The sequence below is a fragment of the Cygnus atratus genome, chromosome 2, assembly GCF_013377495.2.
Source record: "Cygnus atratus isolate AKBS03 ecotype Queensland, Australia chromosome 2, CAtr_DNAZoo_HiC_assembly, whole genome shotgun sequence".
Taxonomy (NCBI): Eukaryota; Metazoa; Chordata; class Aves; order Anseriformes; family Anatidae; genus Cygnus; species Cygnus atratus.
Window position 1 is genome coordinate 18,339,921 of NC_066363.1, and position 21,767 is coordinate 18,361,687.

Consider the following 21,767-nt stretch of genomic DNA (forward strand, 5'->3'; position numbering starts at 1 on the left):
AGTCAGTGTAAATCTTTCCTTGAAGTGTTTTTTAGTACCTTAGTTTAGCTGCTAGTTTTTTAAACTGCTGGCTTTAGTAACTACTTGAAAGTCACTGAATGAATCAGTGGAAGACTTACTGGTAGAATTCAACTTCCTTGCTTCTAACGGAGCTGGGTGCTTCTTCTGCCTGCTTGGAATACTTATAATAGAAAGAATGTAATTATATTGAAAAATTAATATGCTAGGTGAAACCATATTAACGTAATGATCATGGAAAGTGTTTTCTAAAATGTCTGCACTGGTTCAGAATATAAGTTCCATTAACTTCCTGTAAGGCTCAAGACCATAAATAACTTTAACAATTCTGAAAACTGCAGACAAAAGATTCTGAGATTTGAATCTTAAAGTGCTCTTCATTAAGTAATAATATGTGGAACTTCAGCTATTCAGTAGTCTTAGTGAACAATTAATTCATGTATGTTACCTATTATTGGAAAAAAAAAAAGATTATAATTATGAACATGCTATTCTATAGCAATCTTTTTTTTTTTTTCTGAGAAAGCTTAGAGAAAGCAAAAAAAAATTAAGAAAATTAAAAAGAAGATGTTAAAGGTAATAGCTTTTCAGAGGGAAGAATCTCTCCTCTGTACCTCTACAGAAAAAGCTTTTGTTTTAGAAGTATTAAAAGCCTGGAAAAAAAAAAAGTGTAATGACCCAAGCCACGAAAAAGAAAAAATATTCAGAGAGAGAGAGAGAGTTAGCATACAGACACAAACTGTTAAGCGAAAAAAAAGTAACACACAATTTGAATTTCGTCTTCCACGAAGAAGGTCATAGAGGCAAAAATTAAGATTTCCATGATATGAATCATTAACAAAGGTACTTGAAAAATGAGTCCTGATATAGCTTAAAACTCTAATGCTTTGTAACTATTCATTTCTTTGCAGAAAAAATATAATTTCAAAATCTCTTCTTTAATGATGTAAGTAGTGAACATAAAATATCTCAGTAGAACTGATTTCATAGTTAAGTAGCTGCTTAGCTTTCAATTGCTCTAAAGTTAAAATGCTCATTTGGGTAAAAATTATCATTAATGTTTGTAAAGATGAATAAATTTTGAAAACAGGAGGTAATTAGTAGCCGTCCAAAAAACTAGAGGCACTGTTTCAAAGTGAGATGGTAAAGAAAATTTACAGATTAGGTAAAAGAACAAATGATATAACCATGTTCAGCATTAATACTGTAATCATACTGAATAATGCTGTAATAATTCATAACATTTTAAAGTATTTGTGGCATTTAAACAAAACAAATTTTAGAACATCTATAAATTTCAGTAGATCCAGCTGTACCAGTGTTGTGAGTTATCATTGCCATTTACCTCTTATATTTGTATTTATGTTTTGTCTTAATACGCTGTAAATTACTTAGGGTTTGTGTCTTTGTTGAAGGGAAATGGAATTATCATTTTAATCTGATATCCAGAATTGTGGCAGTTGTGGAGCTCAGAAGGCATTAAACCCAGGAGTTTTGGAGCTGGTTATGTAGTCCAAAGTCTCTACTGGCAGGAGATACTCTGTATATCGTTCTGTATGTAATGTAACCTATAACCTTTCAAAAAAGTTCCTATACTGTTTTGACTTGTCTCCATGCAAATGAGACAAGTTGGACAAAACCAAAACTTACAATTTATATGTTTACAATTATATACTCATTTCATTTGGATAATGTATTTATTTTCAAAGTTAGATCCATATATATTTGTAATTATCGCTATTTCTATGTAACAGAGAATCTGAACAAAATTAATCATTCTTATTTGTTAGGTTAATAAGAATTTTTAAGTGAAACAAAGTAGCTACCTAGTTAGTATGATATAATTATGGAATCCACAAATTTCTGATATTCTAGCTGTCTGTAATATGGATCAATGTTTATTTTCTTTATGAAAGACTATTCTCCTTATTCATACTAAACACATCATGTTGACAGCCATTGGTTTGGGCATTTTTAGAGAAGCATAGAAGGTAGTAGAGATCAAGAAAAAAGAAAGTGAATGTCTTGTATTCTCTATGCACTACATTGCATTAGTTTGAGCATCATTCCATCACTATTGTAATGCTCTCCCTAAAACAACTGATCAGCTCATATCAAAAAGAGGTTTCACTCAGAGGAAGATATCCACCATTCAGTAGTCCCCACTTCCTTCAGGCAGGATGTGTCTTAGAAAATCTCTAAACTTCCTTTATCTACATCTCACCCAAATCAATTTATCCACTGTCTATCATTTTCTTGCCCCACGTGTCATGTTCCAGGAGCATAAGGCAATCTCACTTTCTTTTCAACACTAATTTCTTTCATTTCCTTTTTTATTTTGTTCAGTCATTTTCTCTGCTTGTCATAGTTTCTAGCAAACTTTGAGTTGTTTCTTTAGCATTCTCTTAATTATGGTAGCATTTCAGTATCGATAAATGATCCGCATGGCAGCAGTAACATGGAGTTTTATTCTCTGGATTTAAAATACATATTATGCTTTCATTCACCATTCCACGTTTGTTCCTTAGAGTTCTGTTGGTTCTGTATTTATTATTATTTTTTCTCATTCAATATTCCCTGCCTTGAATACAGTTACACTCTCCCTGTATGTATCCCGTTCTGGAATAATGCCCTTAAGTTTGCAGAAACAAAATAATGCCATGAGAGATTATTTATATGTCAGTATTTTAACAGCACAAGAGATCATTCGTATGACAGTGAAGATATACAAAATCCACTGTACACTTCTGCAGTAATCATGTCCACAGTTGTCTTCACATCTCTGTATGTGTTTACATCTGTATATTGTACTGTATTCCTATCATACATTCAGTCTTACCTGTTTCATCTTTTCAGAGGCTGATTTTGCGTATTTTGAAGCATTTCACATCTTCTGTACCTCTGCTTGCATGCCATCTTTAGTCACTTTTGTCATTGTTTTTTTTCTTAATTAGATTTTAATCTATCTACTCTTCTGACAATTGCCATCTTTAACTGCTTTTTCCATAGCAAAAGACACTGTATTTTTTTTCCCATAGTCAATCACCTTTCTTTGCACTTCCTTCTTAGGTAATCTCCTGTAGTGCTCATCATTATTTACTTTTTTTGTTCTTGTTCTGGAGGAAAAAATGTACAAAGGGAACTTCCCAAACTTCCTGTCCCATTTTTAACAAGGGCTTGGTGGCCTCATTTGCCTTTATATCAAAAGGCAAAGTTGATAATTCTATTGATCTCACCTTTGTCAAAAAAATCCCCTTCTAATTTCAGCCTATCAGAAGATTACGTATTTTCCTTCAAGTAAGAGAAAGGAGAGTATGATCTATTTCTGCATTAACTTTGATTGATTATGGTAATTTGCTCTACTTCTTACGCTCAACAGCAGCATGCTGTGAAGATGTCTGCAAGCAAAGCATGTGCGTGTGCAGCATTCAACACCGCAGTGCTCTCTAAGAACACAAACTCAGTCAGAGCACATCATCATTCCCTCCATTACATCCCCTACTCTGTTAAATCCTTGAGATACTGAACTAGTTTTACAGGCTTTAAGCAGCTGGAGTCTGAGTACATAGGCTCCTAAGGCACTAACCGAGTTGTTCCCATCAGCAGCTGACACCGACCAAATTGAATTTTTTTTAAAAAGAAGCATTTTTGAGTTACAATGTCTGTCTTTTCAGGATGCCCTAAGCTGTGGATCAGCGCAGCAGAAGAGATTAAAATCAGAAATTCATGACCTTTTCTGGAACCTCATTAAAAGCTCCCACTTAAACGTCTACTCTCTCAGAAGTCTCTCATTATTTTCTATCATCTTGACGAGGTGTTAGTACATGTGGATTTCTTTCCTGTGCATACTGTTAAATGATTCCAGTTCTAACAGCCGTCCTTGTAGCTTCCTTTAGACCTCTTCACTGAGACCTGATGCATTATTGTTTAGCTTTTGTTTGTTGATGATTTTTCAGCCCTGTCATGGTTTCTTCAAACCCAACTGAAGTTGTCATACAAGGTCTTGTTTAACCAATGGGACCTGAGGTTGCCCAAATACAAAGCTAAAAGAGCTGGTACTGTAGGTATAAGTAAGCTGATAATTGGTTAGCAATTCACTTTGAACAACTACATTGTCAATGTATGTATCTTTTGATGGCACAGAGAACACAGGAAAAGAAAGTGCCTTTAGAAATAATCTAAATGAAAATGCAGACTTTTGAATGGAAATTGAACTAAAGGGAATGAAAATATACTGCTCTGTAGTCCTCCACCTCCCAAAAAAGAAATACACAAAGGCAAAGTGGGACTGTATCTTTTTTAAAGAATATGCTTTTATCTGTGGAAGTGGATGTATAAAATAAATCACTGTTTCCAGCAGTTGTTTATTCATGCATACTTTATAAGCTGGTATAACTAACAATATGTAATGCATATCCCCAAGGAGTTGAAGCATAGTTCTGTGCAAAAAGGAGAGAGGAAGGAACTCAGGACACCAATGGAGACTTATGGGGAAAGTATTTCCATCAGTTGCAATTTCCATGTATTTTCTCCCCTCATCAGACCACCATTACTGCCATACTATACAAGATGAAAGGTCTGTCTAGGCTTGTGTCACATCCTCAGCAGCAGCCAACTGGAATCATAGTAGGGAAGGGATACATGAAACATAACTAGTATATAGACTTCCTAAATCAAAGTTAAATCTGGGCTATCATTTTGAATAGATCCAGTGCTAAAATTACTATCCATATCTGTCTCATCTCTTTGTAATTCCAGTTATGCTGCTGATAGTCCTACAAGATCCTGCAGCAAAGAGTTTCATCTTTGAGATGCATGTGAAAAAGTTCTTTATCTTTCTTTTAACCTTGCTACCTGATTACCTTCTGTGAGCTTTACAAGACTTAGGTAAATCTGTCCTTTTGAACTACTACCTTAAGAATTCTGCAAATCTTGCCGTAGTAGGGTTCTTTTCTTTCTTTCTTCCTTTTTTTTCCCCCTGCAGTACACTTACTTGGCCTGATCACAAAGCTTTGTTTAGAGATACCCGGATGTTAAGATCCAAAAGCACCATTACACTTTTGTCTGAACTTCTGGGTAATTCAAACTGAAGGGTCCCACCCACCAATTTCTTCAATGGGGCCACAGTTTCTCTTTTGAGCTACCAATTATTTTGAAGTCACAGAATCGCAGAATGGTTGAGGTTGGAAGGGCCCTCTGGAGACCATCTGACAAAGCAATGCATTGGGAGCCTGTTGTAAAGTGCTGGCAGTAGTAGGATGTAAATGAGACAGGTTTGAAGGTAGAATTAACAACTGGGAATTAATATTAGGCCAGTGGATATACTTGGAAGAAACAAAATTTCAAGCGTGCAGATCGTTCTGTTCATATGAACAGAACTGGCAGACTTCAAGCCAAGACTGGGAGTAATTCTTAATTTTAACCTAATGGGGTAATCAGTTAGACAGTCAGTTCGGGAGAAAATGGTGATTGCCCTACATGATCACCTGCCCTATGACCAAAGAGGCAGATAAAAATGTTAAGAATTTCTCTGAGCTAAAATAAGAGAGCAAATTAACAGCTGTGGAACACTGATAAATGATTTGGAGGTCAGCTGCCGTGGAAGATGATAACGTGCCATAAACCCAGTATTTTATCGAGTCCACAATTTCTAGTGCATACAGCAGTTCTGAATTTTTGTTCCCAGGCTCAGCTGTTGAAGGTATTTTGTGGTCTCTTTGAGGTTGTGGGCTGAGAGGTCAAAGTTCTTTTGTGAAAAATGTTCTCCCACTGGGAACAGGGCTGTTAATTAAATAAAAGCTGTTACTTCCTGCTACAAACCATATTTCACTGTAAGGTGTTTTTCCCAGGTTTCAAATCATTTTGCTTTTCTCAGTTTTAAGTTACTTCTATTTTTTAATAGGTTTTATTTTTTCAAATGTGTGTGCATGTTGTTCTATTGATTTTATACGGAGACATTTAAGGAGAATATATTCTTTTTGGGTACCTACCTGAGTTTCTTGCTATACATGCAAGGACCGTGTTTGTCCTGTTAGCTGTAGTATTGCATTAAGTATTGTTGTTTATTTGGTTATTTAAGTAGAGTATCAGCTTTCCAGGAAAAGCTCCTCCTTTTTAAATTTACAACTTGGCATTTTGCTTTGTTAAAATTTTGTATTTTATGTGAATATAAAGACAAGCTTTCCCTCAAACGCTTATTCACTACCTGTTTCAAAGCATAGGATTTTTTTTTCTTTGAAATTAAGCTTCTAAATAGAACATGAAGTCAAAATCTAGAAAACAAAAAAATAATTATTCTTTTCCAAGGAGGTGAAAACTAGTTTCCATAATACTTACTACTGTCAGGCAGGAGGTATACATGATCGCATTACTCTGCTTGGTCTTGTTAGCTGACATTGTTCCCTTTGTTATTGACCTGTGGGAAGGTAAACAATAGGAATGTATTGACTCAGGGCTGGAGTATTTTTCAGCTTATCACAAGTCTGGATTTTTCTTACGTGTGTTGTAATATCAACCTACTTTCTCGCTGTGCATTAGCTCATGTGGCTTTGAAAGGCAGTAGGCCAGAGAAGACTGCTGCTCAGTTCTTTCAGGTTTCCCTCTTAATTTTAAAATTCAAAAATGCATTGGAACTTGTTATAAAAGTGAACATGTCTTTTTAACATGAGAGATAGATTCCCATTGAAAGCAGGAAGTAGAAATGATTGCTACTTCATTTTACATCTAATATTGTCAAAAACATCCTGCTTTTTCCAGATGTCCAAGCTGCAATGAATCATTTCTACTACTGCCTAAAAAACAGATATGAAGGCAAATTTTATCTTTGTGTAGATCCAGTTCACACTGCAAATATTATTCCTACTCAGTGCAAACATCCATATGTAGAATCAGAAGTTGTGTGCACCCTGGTCACTCAAAACTGGAGAAATTTAAGCTTCTCAGAAACCGTCTCCCTCCCACATTCAAAAAACGCAGAGTATTTATTGCACCAGCCTACTACGTGGTAGGAAAAGCTATAAAGACGGCACGAATCACAGTCATCCGTATCTATCAGCTCCATACCATTCCTCTGAGCTATCAGCAATGAAAGCTACTGATTCTTTTGTAATGACTGTGTAGAAGGGTTTTTCGATTTCTTTGAGAGTTGAGTTTTGAGAGTTGTTTCTTTGAGTTTGAGTCCCTTCTTTATTTAGGCTATGAGAAGTATTTCCAGGACATATTTAAAAAAAATGACTGTTCTCTGTGTGTCTGACTGTCAGATATATTAGAACCGCTGTTAGATTTCTGGACATACTTCACAGTTCATATTGGTGAAGATGGCTCTACTCAGAAATTAAGCCATCTTCAGTCTAGTCAACGTGTCACTAAATATTCCCGCTTCCTGTTCTCCAAACTCCAAAAATAGATAGAAAATATCAAATGCATGCCAGAAGGCCAGATTACTTTTCTTTTCGTGTGGTTTCCTCCTCTGCAATCACCACAGCTGTATCTGAAAGGACAAAACAGCTTTGATCTATGTGGTACAGGAGTCTCAAACATTTACATATACTTGGAAAAAGACCTTTTCTTCAGAGTCCTTTAGCGTCACATCGTTTGTTCCAGCTGTCAGTCGCTGTAGTGGCTCCTTGAGCTGATGAGTTTTACAAGTCTTCTGCCCACCAACTCATGGGTGGATTTCATGGTGAAGCTGCACAGGACCTGCTCATACCTGTGACCTTTCCTAAAGGATGCTGGATGCAGCCCACTGTGCATTTAGGATGATGGTGACGTTACTGATAGTGTAGCAATTTGTCACATCCACTGCATTCTTCTTTTATCTTCTCCTATCCATCTGCTCAAGAATAAGCTAATCCATTTCAATCAGTTGTGGCTGCACATCGCCACTACCTGCTCTTGAATACACTGTGTGTCAAAACCTTCCTTTGCAGATTGTTTTTCTGCTACTCTGCAATGCCATCCCTTTCCTGGAGCCCTTCTAGTAGGAGCCTGCTTCAGCGGGAGAAAGGCAGAGGACAGGCAGCAATACAGCCAGTTTCCCAGCACATCCCCTAGGTTTCAAGGAACTGGTTTCTGGTACCAGAGGCTGGCAAACCATTTTGAATGCCCTCAGTCACAAGCACAAGTTAAGTATGATATCAGTCACAGTAACCCTGCTGCCTAGTCAAAATGGGGAGTAATGCATCATTCTCCATCAGGATGCCTGCTTGCTTATATACACAAACTGTTCTCATATCTCAGTATTTTATAGTGGCTTTTCCACTACAAAGTCTTTACATACAGGGTGTCTCCATAGCATAGAAAATTCTCATTAACATTTTGGCAATAATGAGAATGTGCATAATACAAACCAGACTATCTGTGTTTCCTAAGCCAGACAGCCACCTGATTAAAGGGACTTTCAAAGAACCAAATCTCCCAGTGCATATAATTTACAGCTCTTGGACTTACTGAATATGAGTAGGAAGTGGTAAGGATAACAGAGCACTGGGCAGAGAATTTCAGGGTCCACCAACATCATTCCTTCTTGAGATAATTAATCAATATGAGATCTTACCCTTCAGCTGAAGTTTTGTGGAGGTGACTATCACTCTTGTGGCCAGACAAGTCCTTCAGGGATGTCTGATTCCACATTCATCTTTTTTGCTTCGTATGAGTCATTTGTGATAAGGAAATGTAGACTAGATGAAATTTGTATTAGATGGATGTATAACTGGTTGGAAAGCTGTTCTCAAGAAACTGTTAATTATGCTTCATCATCAGACTGGATGAATTAAAGCACATTCTCCAGGGACTATACGATATTTAATTCATGATTTAGAAGACTGGATTAGCATTTCTTGCTAATGATACTACCTGGAAAAATACTACAAGGTAGGATTATGATTTAAGAAGTTATTTTAAGAATTTGACTCAAAGAATGACATGTAACGACAATAAAGATGAATACTAACTTCTGTGTTTTCATAGACGTCATCTTTTGCATAAGTGCTAGGGGGGAAGGACTGACTAAGCAACAGTTCTGTGTTGGAGACGATAGGTAGTTCCCAAGTTGAACATGAGGCAGCAGCATACCTTTACTGAAGATGTAACCACTGTATTGGAATTTGTAGAAAGGAAGATTATTTGTAAGGCGTACAAAGTGGCTCTTTTATTCTTCTCAAGGCTTGAAAAGGCTTCTCTCTGGTTTGGGGCACCACAATTGGAGGATTCTGACCAGCTGGACAGGTTCAAGAGGAGAAAAAAAAGAATATTCAGGGATCTGGAAAATTTAACTTGTGAGAAAATGTTTAATAAATAGGGACAGTTTAAAATGGAGAAGAGGAGACAAGAAATATATCTGTCTTCAAGCATGGAAGAAAGAAAATTTAATTTCTGTGTCCACAGCAAAACGTATTCAGGTCAAATAACAACAGACATTTTCTAACTGTATTTTTGCTCTTAGATAATGAGGCACTGAGGCCCATTACCTGAGGAAGTTCTGAAGTCCTCACCATGTTCAAGAACAGGTAAAGCAGATATCTGTGAGCAGTAGGTTAAGTTGATTTCTTTGGGCCAAGGATATCAAAAATCTTCTTCAAGGTATCCTCAGCCCTGCTTTCTATTAACCTCTGCTTTTTATTTTTTTTTCCTCAGGAGTTAATTAGTAAGGTCTGTTCCTCCCTGTTGGTTTAATCCCATTTCCATGGTTAGGGAGGCTGCTGTCCCCTCATTCTTTTATTTATTTATTTATTTATTTATTTATTTATTTATTTATTCATTCATTTCTGCTTGCAAGTAAGCAAGAGAATCTATCTTGCTGCTCATGTTAGGATAGCTGAAGCAGCTACAGTTGCAAAAAACATCCCAGGACTATGCTTTTCTCTGAAATCTGTCAGGGCCCAGAGTGCACTTAATAAACCTTAATGGTCCTGACCAGTCTCACTGAGGGCTCCTTCCCACACCTATGGACACAGGAGCTCCAGTTCAGCTCAGCCCCAGGCTTTCAGTCCGTACCTGACCTGCGCTGTGTGAGTACTGATGTTCAGGGCAGCTCCAGCCACGCCTGTGCCTCACTATGGACCCCGCTGACCCGGACTGACTCACAGACCAGCTTCCCAGCTTAACCTTGGACCTGTTGCACCACTGCAGACCAGTCTGGTATCAGCGGGCTGTGTTTAACCCTGGTTACTCTCACTGGACCTGATCCCAACCCCTGGATTGACAGCCCAGCTTGCCCTCAGACCTGCCTCTTCACCATGACATGCCTGATGATCTACACTCTTTGTTGGATCTGGTGCTGTCTCAGGGCTGGGTCCTGGCTGGTGGGGCCCCTGCCTTGCCAGCTACCCTTCAGTTAGGGAGCAACCTGCAGCACCTGACAGGGACCGCAAATGCAGGATGCGGCAGCCTCTGCCGTGCCCGTTTTGGCGTGTCTCATCTCATGCCATACCTGCTGGATGGATCTTGTCACCAGATCTGTGCTTTTCCTCTGGGAGGGAAGTTCTTGTCAGCAGCATGAGGAGCAGCAGGAGGTGCACCAAACTGGCAGAGTGAGTCAGGATGCCAGGCTGTGTTGTCAGGTCAGCCTCTCCCACCAGATGCCAGCTGCAGTCATCCTGGTCTGTTTGCTGGTACTAAAGGAGCTCGTTTCCAGCTTTAGTTCTGGTGAGGCTCTTTCCTACACCTCTCTGCATACCTGTCCACTCTTCTGCTCTCTGTATGTCATACATACATAGATACAAATATGACAGTTGCATGTGTGGGAGGTGGTTAAACCATTACTCCTGCACATCATCTTCAGGTGTCCACTGACTGAACCAAGTGATCTGCTTATGCCTCGGACCCAGATGTCCTGGACTAGGCCTTGGAAAAGGTTTTTTTCCTGATTATGAATTCATCCAGGAAACCAGATGAGAGCCATACTCTTTCAGATCCAAATGGCTTCCTTTAAGAAGGAAGGCTTCCTGTTAGCCTGCTGTAAGCTTCTCCTGAGCATGGTTTTGGTCTCTTCATTTTATCTAGGGGATCGACTTATTTCCATTCTTTCTTGAAGGAAGAAGTTTCTAGAGGCAGGACATCTTTGGGCTTTCATTGTTAGGAGGCCTTTGACTTTTTAGCTCTGCAGGTTTAGGTCTTTCAGATCCAGAGTTGTTTTTGTCAGCTGCTGGGAGGTTGAAAGTCAGGAGTGCCGAGCAGGATAACCACCAGCGAAACCTGTTATGAAAACACCAAAAAGGAGCCACCCTCCAGGATTAACACACATTCCATCAGAGCTCAGTCTAAATTAGTGGCTTTCTTGAGTGATAGCTCCATTGCTGACATCGGCTGAACTGCTACGGGGAGCTCCCTCCACAACTTGACCAAGTGTTTTGCCATTTCAGAAGCATCCAGGGATTATATGGTGCGTGGTAACATAGTCTGCATATCTATGGTTGTGTGCATGAAGCATGCCACGTCTCCCTACCAAGTACTGTGATTGTTAGGAGGGACTGCAATCTGAATACATGTGTGTGTGTATGTATATATATACCTATATATATATATGTGATGTGTATTAATCAGTTCTATTTTGCAGATTAACAAAAAAAATTGCTACCAGTTAACGAAACTGTCAAAGCTGTGCTGTCTATAAGCACACTCCCTTCACACACTCCTTCTCCATGATGTTTGAGTCTTTCTCAGAACTCTCAGCTTTAGGATTGTGTGGTTGAAAAGAAAGTTAGACAGCCTCCTTCTTGTGTACGTAGCAAAGTCAGCAGGCTTGATAGAAAGGAAGTGGAGTGTCAGCTAGTCTGGTGAATGCTGCATGGATATGAAACTATCTGCGAAATGTGCACGTATGTGTAAGATATATACATAGATATATGTGAAAAAAACTTTTCTTTTGCTGTTGTACATTGTACCTCAGAAAGTAGTCTTAATGCCAAGACCATACGAGAGCGCTATCGCTTTGAACATGCATATGAGAACGTGTAATAAATAGATACTTATTTCTTATTATTGCTTTTAATAGAAGAACAGAAGTCACCTTAGATACTGTGACTCCTTGAGCAGTTATGAGCCATTTCAGCAAAAAGATCAGCCTGTGTGATCATGCTGTTGTAAGGCTGGCATCACTGCTTTTGGTTGGACTGCTCCCTCCTCTTCCAGTGACACTGCTGGTTTCAGCAGCAGTATTTGAAGAGAAAGGGGTGCTGCACGGTCTGAGAATGGGTGGTACAGCTCACCATGTAATCCTTTACTGTGAGGTTTTGGGAGTGGGGAGAGGAAGAACATTTATTTCAGGGTGAAAATATTATTGCTGTATCTTCATATTAATGTTGGGAAATAGTATTTTAGTAAACTATTGGGTACACTGTAGTACACTGCTGGACACACCAGCATGAAGTGCAGTTCATCCCATTTGGATTTCCTACATCTAGCTGTATTTTCCCAAGCTACATCCATTCTTGCACAAGGCAGATAATCTAGACAGAGCTGAAAAAAGTCATAGGCCCTGACTGCCAGCTATTTGTGGCTGGCTCTTATCCAGGGCACAGAAGTGCAACAGGAAGGCTCTTTGTGTCGTGCCCTGTTGTACATATGCACACGGACCTATCTTCATTTCACTTTTTCAAACATTTGTTTCTTTTAGTTTGTGAATATTGTGTAACAGCTTTTTCTTTCTTCTTCTTTTTTCTTGCAGAATGTTTTAATTGTAGAGGTAAGTTGGGTGTTTCTTCTATCATATTGTACTTGGAGAAAGTCACATAGTAAAGTCTAGGTAAAACACAACTGTGTTTAGACTTCTTTGGCTGGGAAGTGGTGAAGAGGAAGAAGAGCTGATTTGCTTAATAATATCTCAGTCTTTTTGCAATTGCACGAGGGATCAAACTACACTGCAGGCACTCTAATTTGTACTCTCCTTGTGATACCCAGCAGTCACTTTCTGCGTCACTTGGTGTGGTATTTTTATGGCTTCGTGAGCTCCTGTTCTGCAAGTCGTTCTGTTCCTTGGAGGACAGTGAATCAACTGCAATGATGCCATAAACTTCCCTATAGCGTGACTGTGAAATGGTAGCGTAGCCCTACACATGCTTTACAATTTCAGGGTTGTTCACATGCTGGATGAGAATGTCAGTCGTTCTCTCAAGTCCCCATGACTCCTGCTCATTAGCGCTGCACCCTGGAGCGTCCCCTGGGGAGGTCCATCACAGCGATGTTGCTGATGTAAATCAACGACGTTCAGTTGTAGAGAAAAAGAATGTGTGTCACCTCACTGGTGCTGCAAAATCTTTCTTAATAAATAATGTAGGTGATTCTGTTTTAAAATGTCAGGAAAGCAACCAGGATGTTTAGAGAGCGTGTCAGGACCTGGCTGGCATTTCAGGCCCAGTCTGCTTGTGTGAGAAGTAGGCTAGGTGGCATGATGTAGGAAATGCACAGCTGCTGGAATGTCTTTTCATAGCAAAGGAGGAGAAAAAAGTCATCAGGTATAGAAATGACTGTGACCTGAATAACTGGTGGGAGCTCCATATTCATTAATGATAACTGCTGTAACAGAAATGAAAAATGTCTGCAGCAAATTCTGTTAATACTCATAGGTAGCTGAGGAGCAGAGGCAAAGTTTTGCTAATGAAAAATACACAGCCATAGAGTTCAGGATCAACAGCTGCTCTCCAGTGGTGTTCAGTTGTGTAGCCAGGTATGTACGAGAGATCTCCAAATGAGATCTGGAGCATACTCACTTGTGCTGGTCTAAGAAACAATAAATAGGGCAGATTTAGCCCTGAGATGGAGAGGTGTTCACATACTGTAGGCTTGAGGATAAAATATGAAAAGTCTGATCCCTGCATACTTCCATTTCCCAATAAATTCATCCCCAATCCCTTGCAGTATCCCAAGTACTAGAAACAGCACTTTTCAAGAGGAAGTGGACAGTCCTTTATGTCTTTATTTTATGAGCACAAGGTGCTTGCTTCAAAGAGTGTGAGCTCAATTACACACCTTTTTGGATGTGGCTCACAATGTACTAGTAGAAATATATAATTTCCACAAAATAAGAATATGGAATTTCCCAGTCATCGTTCAAATTTCCTTGTTTCAGCTTTCCTTTGTTTTTAACTTGTTGTGTTTTTAATGTTTTGTAAGGATATTGTTGGAACTGGAAGGACTATGAAGGTTCTGCTTAATAATATAGAAAAATACAAACCAAAAATGATTAAAGTTGCGAGGTGAGTAAAACGATCACAAAACTTAGTAATTAATTGGTCTGGCCCAACGTATGTCCCAGCGGAGATTCCCATTCCAAGATCCTGTTTTAATTCTGTGCTGCAGCATCGCATGGGGAGCTCTGCAGAGAAGCTGCCTGAGTCACTAAGAAGAGGGTGGAGGAAAGGAGAGGAAATGCTTTTGTATTGTTCTGCAGTGGCAATGACCCCTTCAGCCATTTCAAGACTGGCACTGATAGATTTTGAAGGGAAACACACCCAGTTTCTTCCCTGCCATTAGGATACCGTCGAAGGAGAAGCAGAAAAAGAACAGTGATTCATATGGCTCAGAAGCTTTTTGACAAAGGGGCTAGGTTTTTACGCATGTTATTCAGATGAATATCTGGATTTTTTTATTTTGTTCTTAATTGCAGTTTGTTGGTGAAAAGAACATCTCGGCCTGATGGGTACAGACCAGACTGTAAGTGTTGTTGTGAAAATCTTTACATCAGTATACAAGAAGTTACCATTATTCTATCACTTGCCCTTCATATCATTCTGCAGCCTCCTAGAAGCGTTGTAAAATATCGGTTGTCAGGGGGAGATGGGATGCAATGGAAGGATTCCTATGATTGTGGTTTAAGCCTAGCCTCCTTAATAGTCTGATGTTTTCTGAAGAGCAGTAACTCCATCAGGAAGTTATGGAAGGGTTAAATGTTGTCTATGAAAGGTGGGTGCTTTATCTTCTGTCTCTGCCAAAATACGTGAAAGAGAAAGTCCCTTTCTTCCTTTTCCTTCCTCACTACATCTCTTTAGAGGAGCTGCAGGACTCCATCTGAACACAAATGCTTTTTCATTGTGAACTAAATATTCACAAGTTTTATATTTTTATAATAGAATAATGTAATTTTAAAAAATATTTTTAAAAAGCATTATCATTTAAAGGGTAAACAATAATATAATCAAATCCCTCCCTGCCAAAAGCAAAAGATAAAATGGGCTTTTCAAGCTTTCTCCTGCTGCTCCACTTGTATCATACCAACACCACTTCTCTCTGAAATACTGGTACTTGTACTGGGCTTAGATGAAGCCATAAATGGGGCTATACCAAGCTATTGTCATTTTAGATTCATTAGAATAAATGATGTAATAACAGGCATGTGGCTAAATACTGGAAAAATAGATTCACCTAGAAGAGATCAAGCAGTATTTGCTGCTGAAGAAGGCTCTGGTCACAGCTGAGCTGGGGAGGAGGGTAGAAGGAGAGTAGGCAGGTGGGTACCAGGAGGTAGCATCAAGGGTCTAGATTTGGGATGTGGGAGAGAGGGAAACTTCATGAAGCAGAAGTTAATCAAGGTTGGGCATGGCCCTGCAGTTTAAGCCCAATAATCTGAATTGTGACACAAACATTTGGTTGTGCAATTTTTATACAGCATTTTTTTTTACATTTAGAATTTAATCCAGTAAATTAAAGTATCCATTTTACTGGATTCATTAAACATATAAAAAAAATACAATAAAATGACTCCATGAAAGACAGCTTAATATTTTTATGTAATATTTTGTAAAATGAAACAGATTTTAACCGCTTGCTTCTTTATTTGTGATGCATTTTATAAAATAGCAGAGGTCACCCTTTAAATCTCTAACAGAGCTATGTCATTTCCTCACCTGCCCAAATTTGTGATTCAAAGTGTCTGTTACCCATAATTTTTAACAAGCAAATAAAAATCCTCTCTTGAGTAGTTGTAAATTTTTAATGCTGTAAAAAACCTTATGCAAAAATTTTGGTGTCCACAAGGTTGTGTTTTTCTCTAGTTACATAACGAACAACTTGGAAAGAGTCTAACTCATTTTATATAGTGCTGATACCGCACAAAACTTCACACTCAAAGATACATGGCTATGATTAGCTTGAAGTGTGTGAGTTGTATGATTCAGCTACGCTGCATGCATTTACTTTGTTAAACGTGTGCCTGAGCCTTCATGAGATTGGGGCTTTAATTTAAGAAGCATTTGACACGTTTTGGTAGGATAATATGCATAATAGCTTTGCCTACTCTCAGAAGAAAATACATGAACCTCTTCATAACTTTGTAAGTAACTTCTGAATTAAGATTATACCTTTTTTCATCCTCAATGGACAGTTGTCATCACATGCATACACGAATGGAGCTGCCCAACCTAGGCAGAACTTTTCTGCTCTGATTTTGGCTTCCTTCCATAACGTGTCTGTTGTGCCACTAATAATTGTAAACAAGTCTCCTACTCTCCCCTGACTGTTCACATGCCTATCACAAATAGTCTGTGAGCTGGAACTGTGGATTCTGCTACTCTGGTTTCTAAGCCAGAAGTAGCATAACCTGAACTAGCTACACATATATGCCGTTTTCTGGTCAAAGGACCAACAGGTTAATTTAAGGGCTATGCAGTAGCCACCTGTCTTGTATTTATGGTATTTGTTATTTGTCCCAATACAGATTACGGATTTGAAATTCCAGATTTATTTGTGGTTGGTTATGCCTTAGACTACAACGAGCACTTCAGAGATCTGAACGTAAGTTTATTTAAGAAAAAACAGAAATCTCTATTTTACTTTTTTGGGGCGTCTTAAAGGCCTTGTTATTTGCCTTATCCCTGGGTCTTATGCCATGGTTGGGATCCTTCTAGTGAGTGTAGAACTCCTTGTAAAACCTTCGATAATCCAGAGGAGTCACCGCTTAGCACTGTGGGTCGTTCATTCCCATCTCTCACCCACTAAGAGCAGAAGTTGTCACTTCTGTCATGCTTCCATCTTCTGTGAGCCTGGGACTTCACGGTTCCACAACTCCCAGTAAATGCAGTGACAGCAGAAAAAGTGAAATACAGCTACAGTTCAGACAACTGGGGCATTTTACTGCTATGTTGCCTGCCCCTTTTCGCAGTGAGATGATGATGGAAAAAAGGTGCAAGCATTCCCAGCCTTGCCATTGCTTCCTGTGATCTTCCCAGGGGTGGAGCTGAAAGCAGGGAATTGCAAGTGGAAGAACTCACTGCAGCTAGAAAGTGAAATCAGAATTCAATTTCAGGTCTCTGGAGAGGGAGGAGTAATGGCAAGGTTACCGGATTGGACAAGCAAAATTATTTCTGAGCAATTCATTAATAATTAATGATGTAATCAACTATGCTGTTGCAATCAGTGTTGTATTTTTTTCAGCACATATGTGTTATCAACGATCACGGCAAAGCAAAATACAGAGTCTGAAGCAGTAACATCCTCACCTGAAGATTTGTAAGCTCAGTGGAGCCAAAATTTGACTGCGCTCTTCAAGCATCTCCCAGAAGAGCAGTTCAACCGACTTGTGTTTCTGTCAACTCAGTGTAATAAGGGGTTTACTCTAGAGATACCGATTAACATATACAGAAGTGGGAGCTTCTAAAATGTGAAGTAGAGGGCTTTTAAAGTTATTACACTTTTTAAGTACTAAAATTGCAGTATAAGATGCCTTTTGACTAATAATTTGTCTGCCTCAACTCTCATTGTGAATGCGTTTTCTTCATTCAGCCCATCATGCTACCCGTTGCAATTACGGTACTTCACATTATGTGTTCTTATGTGTCACATAAGATTTTTCAGAAGTGCCATTTTGTGTTAGGTTTATGTGTTAGGCAGAATTTTAGGAACTTCAGCATCCCTTTAGTCTTGGTAACATACTCTGCTGCCAAACTGAAAACATGATTTTTATTTAATTGCACAATTCAAAAGTTTCAGCTGAAGCTGTATGCTGTATGATGACTTCTGGCAGTCCATTATTGCCCCTTCCAAACAGAAGTTTCAACTCTCAGAATGCACTGATCTGGAATATTGGTGCACAATGGACCTTTGCAAGACACAGTTGATCTGAACTTGGAAGATATCTTGCTTCTGGTATGTGATGTGGGCATGGATCTAATCGGCGGTGTTTAACGTGTTGAATTTTAATCAAGAGGAAACAATGCTAGGAAGGCTTCAATTTCTGAGCAGTGCCCTTTGACTTCTGCAGGACACGAGCAGGTCCAAAAACTAACATAGTGTTCTGAGTATATTATTTTAATTAAACCTCATTAAGCACAAAAACTTCATGTTAAACAATTACTCAGTTATTGTTTGATTTTCATAGCCTGAGTTGAGACTTTCTGTAGCCATTTGTCTTCTTTAGGAATATAGAACTGACAACACTGAAGACTATATAAAATAAAGGGAAAAAAAAAGTATAGGAAAATCCAGAAAACAAGTTAACCTGTGGATGCTGTAGACTAGAGATCCCTTCTTTCATGCTGTATTAAGTTTGAAGAGTTTAGTTCTGTACCGTATGCAACTGTCCTCAATGACTTTCTGAGAGAAGCAAATGCAAAGTAGCTCTATACCAATAGCTTTGCTCTGAACTGTAAGAGGCATATTGTTATTAGCTTCAGTTTCCTTTAAACTAATAAAAAAACCATAAGAACACTTGTTACTGTGCACAGTTGTTTATTTTCCCGCTTTAGCATATTTTGCACATCCCTTAAAAGCGCTTCAAAAGTATTCATTTAACTGTTAATCTAAAGATACCTTATGTATGTGTGACTCAGAAACTATTTTTATTTGCATAAAATCCATGATGTTAATGACACGAAGTAAGATCACAGATCTATTGTGGTTGCTAATGTTTTAACCCTTTCTTCTTTACTCTTTTAACCTGTATTTTTAAAGATTTCTGTTGAACAGCTTTTCTTCACAGAATAACTTTCTTCTGTTTTAGAGAAGAAAGTGCACCCACACAGCCTCTGGAAAAAGTTTCCTTTTATGAGAGTGTTAAAGTTTTTCATAATGTGTCTGTTTTCCCTGGATTTACTATTATTGTCACTTTGGGTAGGCAGACATGCTTAGGCTTAAGCCAGGAGGTCCATGAGGTTGTTTCATTTTTTCCTCTCTTAAAAAGGCACAATCCAATTTGCCTTGTACTATGATCAGCCTTCAGCAGCACCAACAAAAGAATCTAACAGGTGAATTATGTGAAATTAGTGGGAAAATTTGAAGTGCTATAGATACTCGTAATTCAGACTGTGTCAAAGTTGTTTCATTGGAAGATTCAGATTGTTAAAATCCACATACCTAATAGAAAATAACATAATTATACAAAAGGTAAGGAAAAAAAATTGAAATTCATTTTATTTCCTCCTGACGTCACATTTTTAACATTATGATAAATCGCTCTATGGATTTCATTAGCGAATTTATATGTGCAATTGTACTGCGAACAAGAAGTGTTTTTCTCTTCTAATGTCGTATTTGAATCTTGTACCTTTATATATCCAAGCATGTCCCGATGTCTCAGTTGCCATTCCACATTATTCTCTGCTTGAAGCACATCCATCTAAAAAATTAATTTTCATTTACTTTAATAATCTGATTCCAAAACATCATTAGTGTTAATGAGGGAACAGGTTAATTATACGTCTGATTAATGTTGGGTCTATTTTCTTCATTCTTCTCAGCTAGTTTAAAAAAATCGTACTTCTTTCCTGTGGTTGTTTAGTAACAGTGTTGATTCCGTGTGTCGCAAAGTTCTTGAACTAAAAGACCACTAAGCATTTTTTTCAGTCGCAGTTGTACCCTATGACCCACAAAGCGATGGTTTTGTTTTTTTTTGTTTTTAATCAGTTCAGCAACATTTGTTACTGAAGAAGAGAGAGAATGTTCTATGCAATCTGTTATTTTCTGGACATCATGTTTATGTATTTGGCGGCCATCCATTTTTGTCTCAGTTTTTCTTTGCATGCACTCTAAAATCAGCATCCTTTCCCTACCCATTGAATACAAATTAATATGGGCAGTAATTTGGTTTCAGGTTAAATAAATGTTTAGCAGGCATCAGGTTTTAGATTTCGTTCAATTCATTCATGGTTACATCTGGTCCAATTCCAAAGTATCTGAAAGTGGTTTTCTGGACAGAAAGCCAAAGTAGGAAGAGTACTTCCTGCATCTTGGTTAACTACAAACCATTTAGGATTTCATGCTACTTAGTATAGATATGGTCTGACTATCTAGCAGTTTATGCTTAAAAGAAGGGAATTTAAATAGTTTGAAAGGTCTGTAATTTAAATTTTCAATTCAGTTTGCTGTGCATACTTGTATTCATAGTAGAAAATAGCATCTGCTTTTTGTTTGCTTACTGTTAATGTTATATTTCCTAAACATCCTATGTTACTCCTAATGTGTTCTGTAATTAAATTTCCATGTGAAATTCCAACATTTGCTTAAACAAACAAACAAACCAACCAAAGACCTGTATGTGGTATCAGCTGCAAAGCAGTTTCAGATCTGGGAAAGTGTCAGATCATCACTGTTCATACACAGTAAAATGCTTAACTTGGAGATGTACTTCTGACATGAGTCATCCTTATTGCTCTGTGGTGAGAATAACATTTATTTCAGTGAAAGTATTGGAATGATCAATTTTAATATTACTTTAGACTGAAGAAGACAAAGGCCTAATCAACTTCTCTGTATATGTTTGCATTTGTATTTTCTTCGGATAAAATAGCACTGAAATCCTCTATTGTAATCAAACTTGGTACACATGAAGACTGTAATTGACTCTAGCTACTCAGAATACTTTAATTTTCAGTTTCAGTTAAAAATAAGATGACAATCTCAAAAGAAAAAATACAGGGTAGCATAGCAAGAGATAGAGGTTCTCTTTCCCTTTTGTAAAACCATCAATTTAGGGACATCTTTGCCTTCCTTTCCCCTCCCTTCCCTTATTAAATGTCTTCCAGAAACTCTGATTGTCTACACGTAAGAGCTGAAATGAATGCAATATCTAGGCATATTCTGAAAGGTATCTTAATTTATTTTCCTTCTTAGATTGGAGGGAGAAATTTACACATAAAAGTTCATGTAGGAATGTATCACCTCAGTTAATTCTTCCAAAAGTTGGCCCTGTCTGTACTCACCAGAGAGAGCAGAAGATAACTGAGGAGGAGCCAACCTCTGCTGAGGTAATCGCTTATTTCAGTGGTCCCGTTTGAAACGTCATAGGTGAGAGAAGCACTGTGTCAGGCACTGTACCCATCTGAGAGAGGGAGAGAAGTGGAGGAAAAATAAAAGCTTGCTCCCTCATTTCATACACCTTTCACAATTACTCACTGATGTTTTATACCTTACTCCAGGAAGTCAGCCACATACAGCTATGTCAGTGCCCAAACCAGTAGTGTTCGTACCACTAGGGAAGGGCTGGTGTGTTTGCCATCAGAGAAGTGTGGAACATTGCAACATGTTCCTGAAGCTAGAAAAGACTGATTGAGAGACACAAATTTGAATGAGGGATTATTTTGAAGCGTTAAAATGATATTTTTTTTTTGTTAAGAAGAGCAATATTCTGCACTTTTTTTTCCCTCTCATCATTTAATAGATAACCAAAATAGAAGAGAGTGCTAACAAATTAGAGAGGTTCTCATTTATGTTGCTGAAAAGATGGTTGCTCCAGCGAGAAGAGTCATTATTCTTTAAAAAGGGAAGCAGAGAGACTGGTTCCGGGTGAGGCTCTGCAAGCCCCTTGAGGGCTGTTGGCTGCAGCC

The 21,767-nt window shown here is 38.3% G+C and overlaps 1 protein-coding gene across 1 annotated transcript in view; it reads left to right on the forward strand.

The window, feature by feature from the left end:
• Positions 1–18,654, forward strand: part of PRTFDC1 (phosphoribosyl transferase domain containing 1) — a 45,577-nt gene extending 26,923 nt beyond the window's left edge. The window contains exons 5-9 of the mRNA XM_035545323.2: positions 12,683–12,700; positions 14,128–14,210; positions 14,621–14,667; positions 16,667–16,743; positions 17,383–18,654. Coding sequence (XP_035401216.1) covers positions 12,683–12,700; positions 14,128–14,210; positions 14,621–14,667; positions 16,667–16,743; positions 17,383–17,430 — 273 coding nt within the window. The 3' untranslated portion in view covers positions 17,431–18,654. The remainder of the gene's footprint in view (positions 1–12,682; positions 12,701–14,127; positions 14,211–14,620; positions 14,668–16,666; positions 16,744–17,382) is intronic.
• The last annotated feature ends 3,113 nt before the right edge of the window (positions 18,655–21,767 follow it).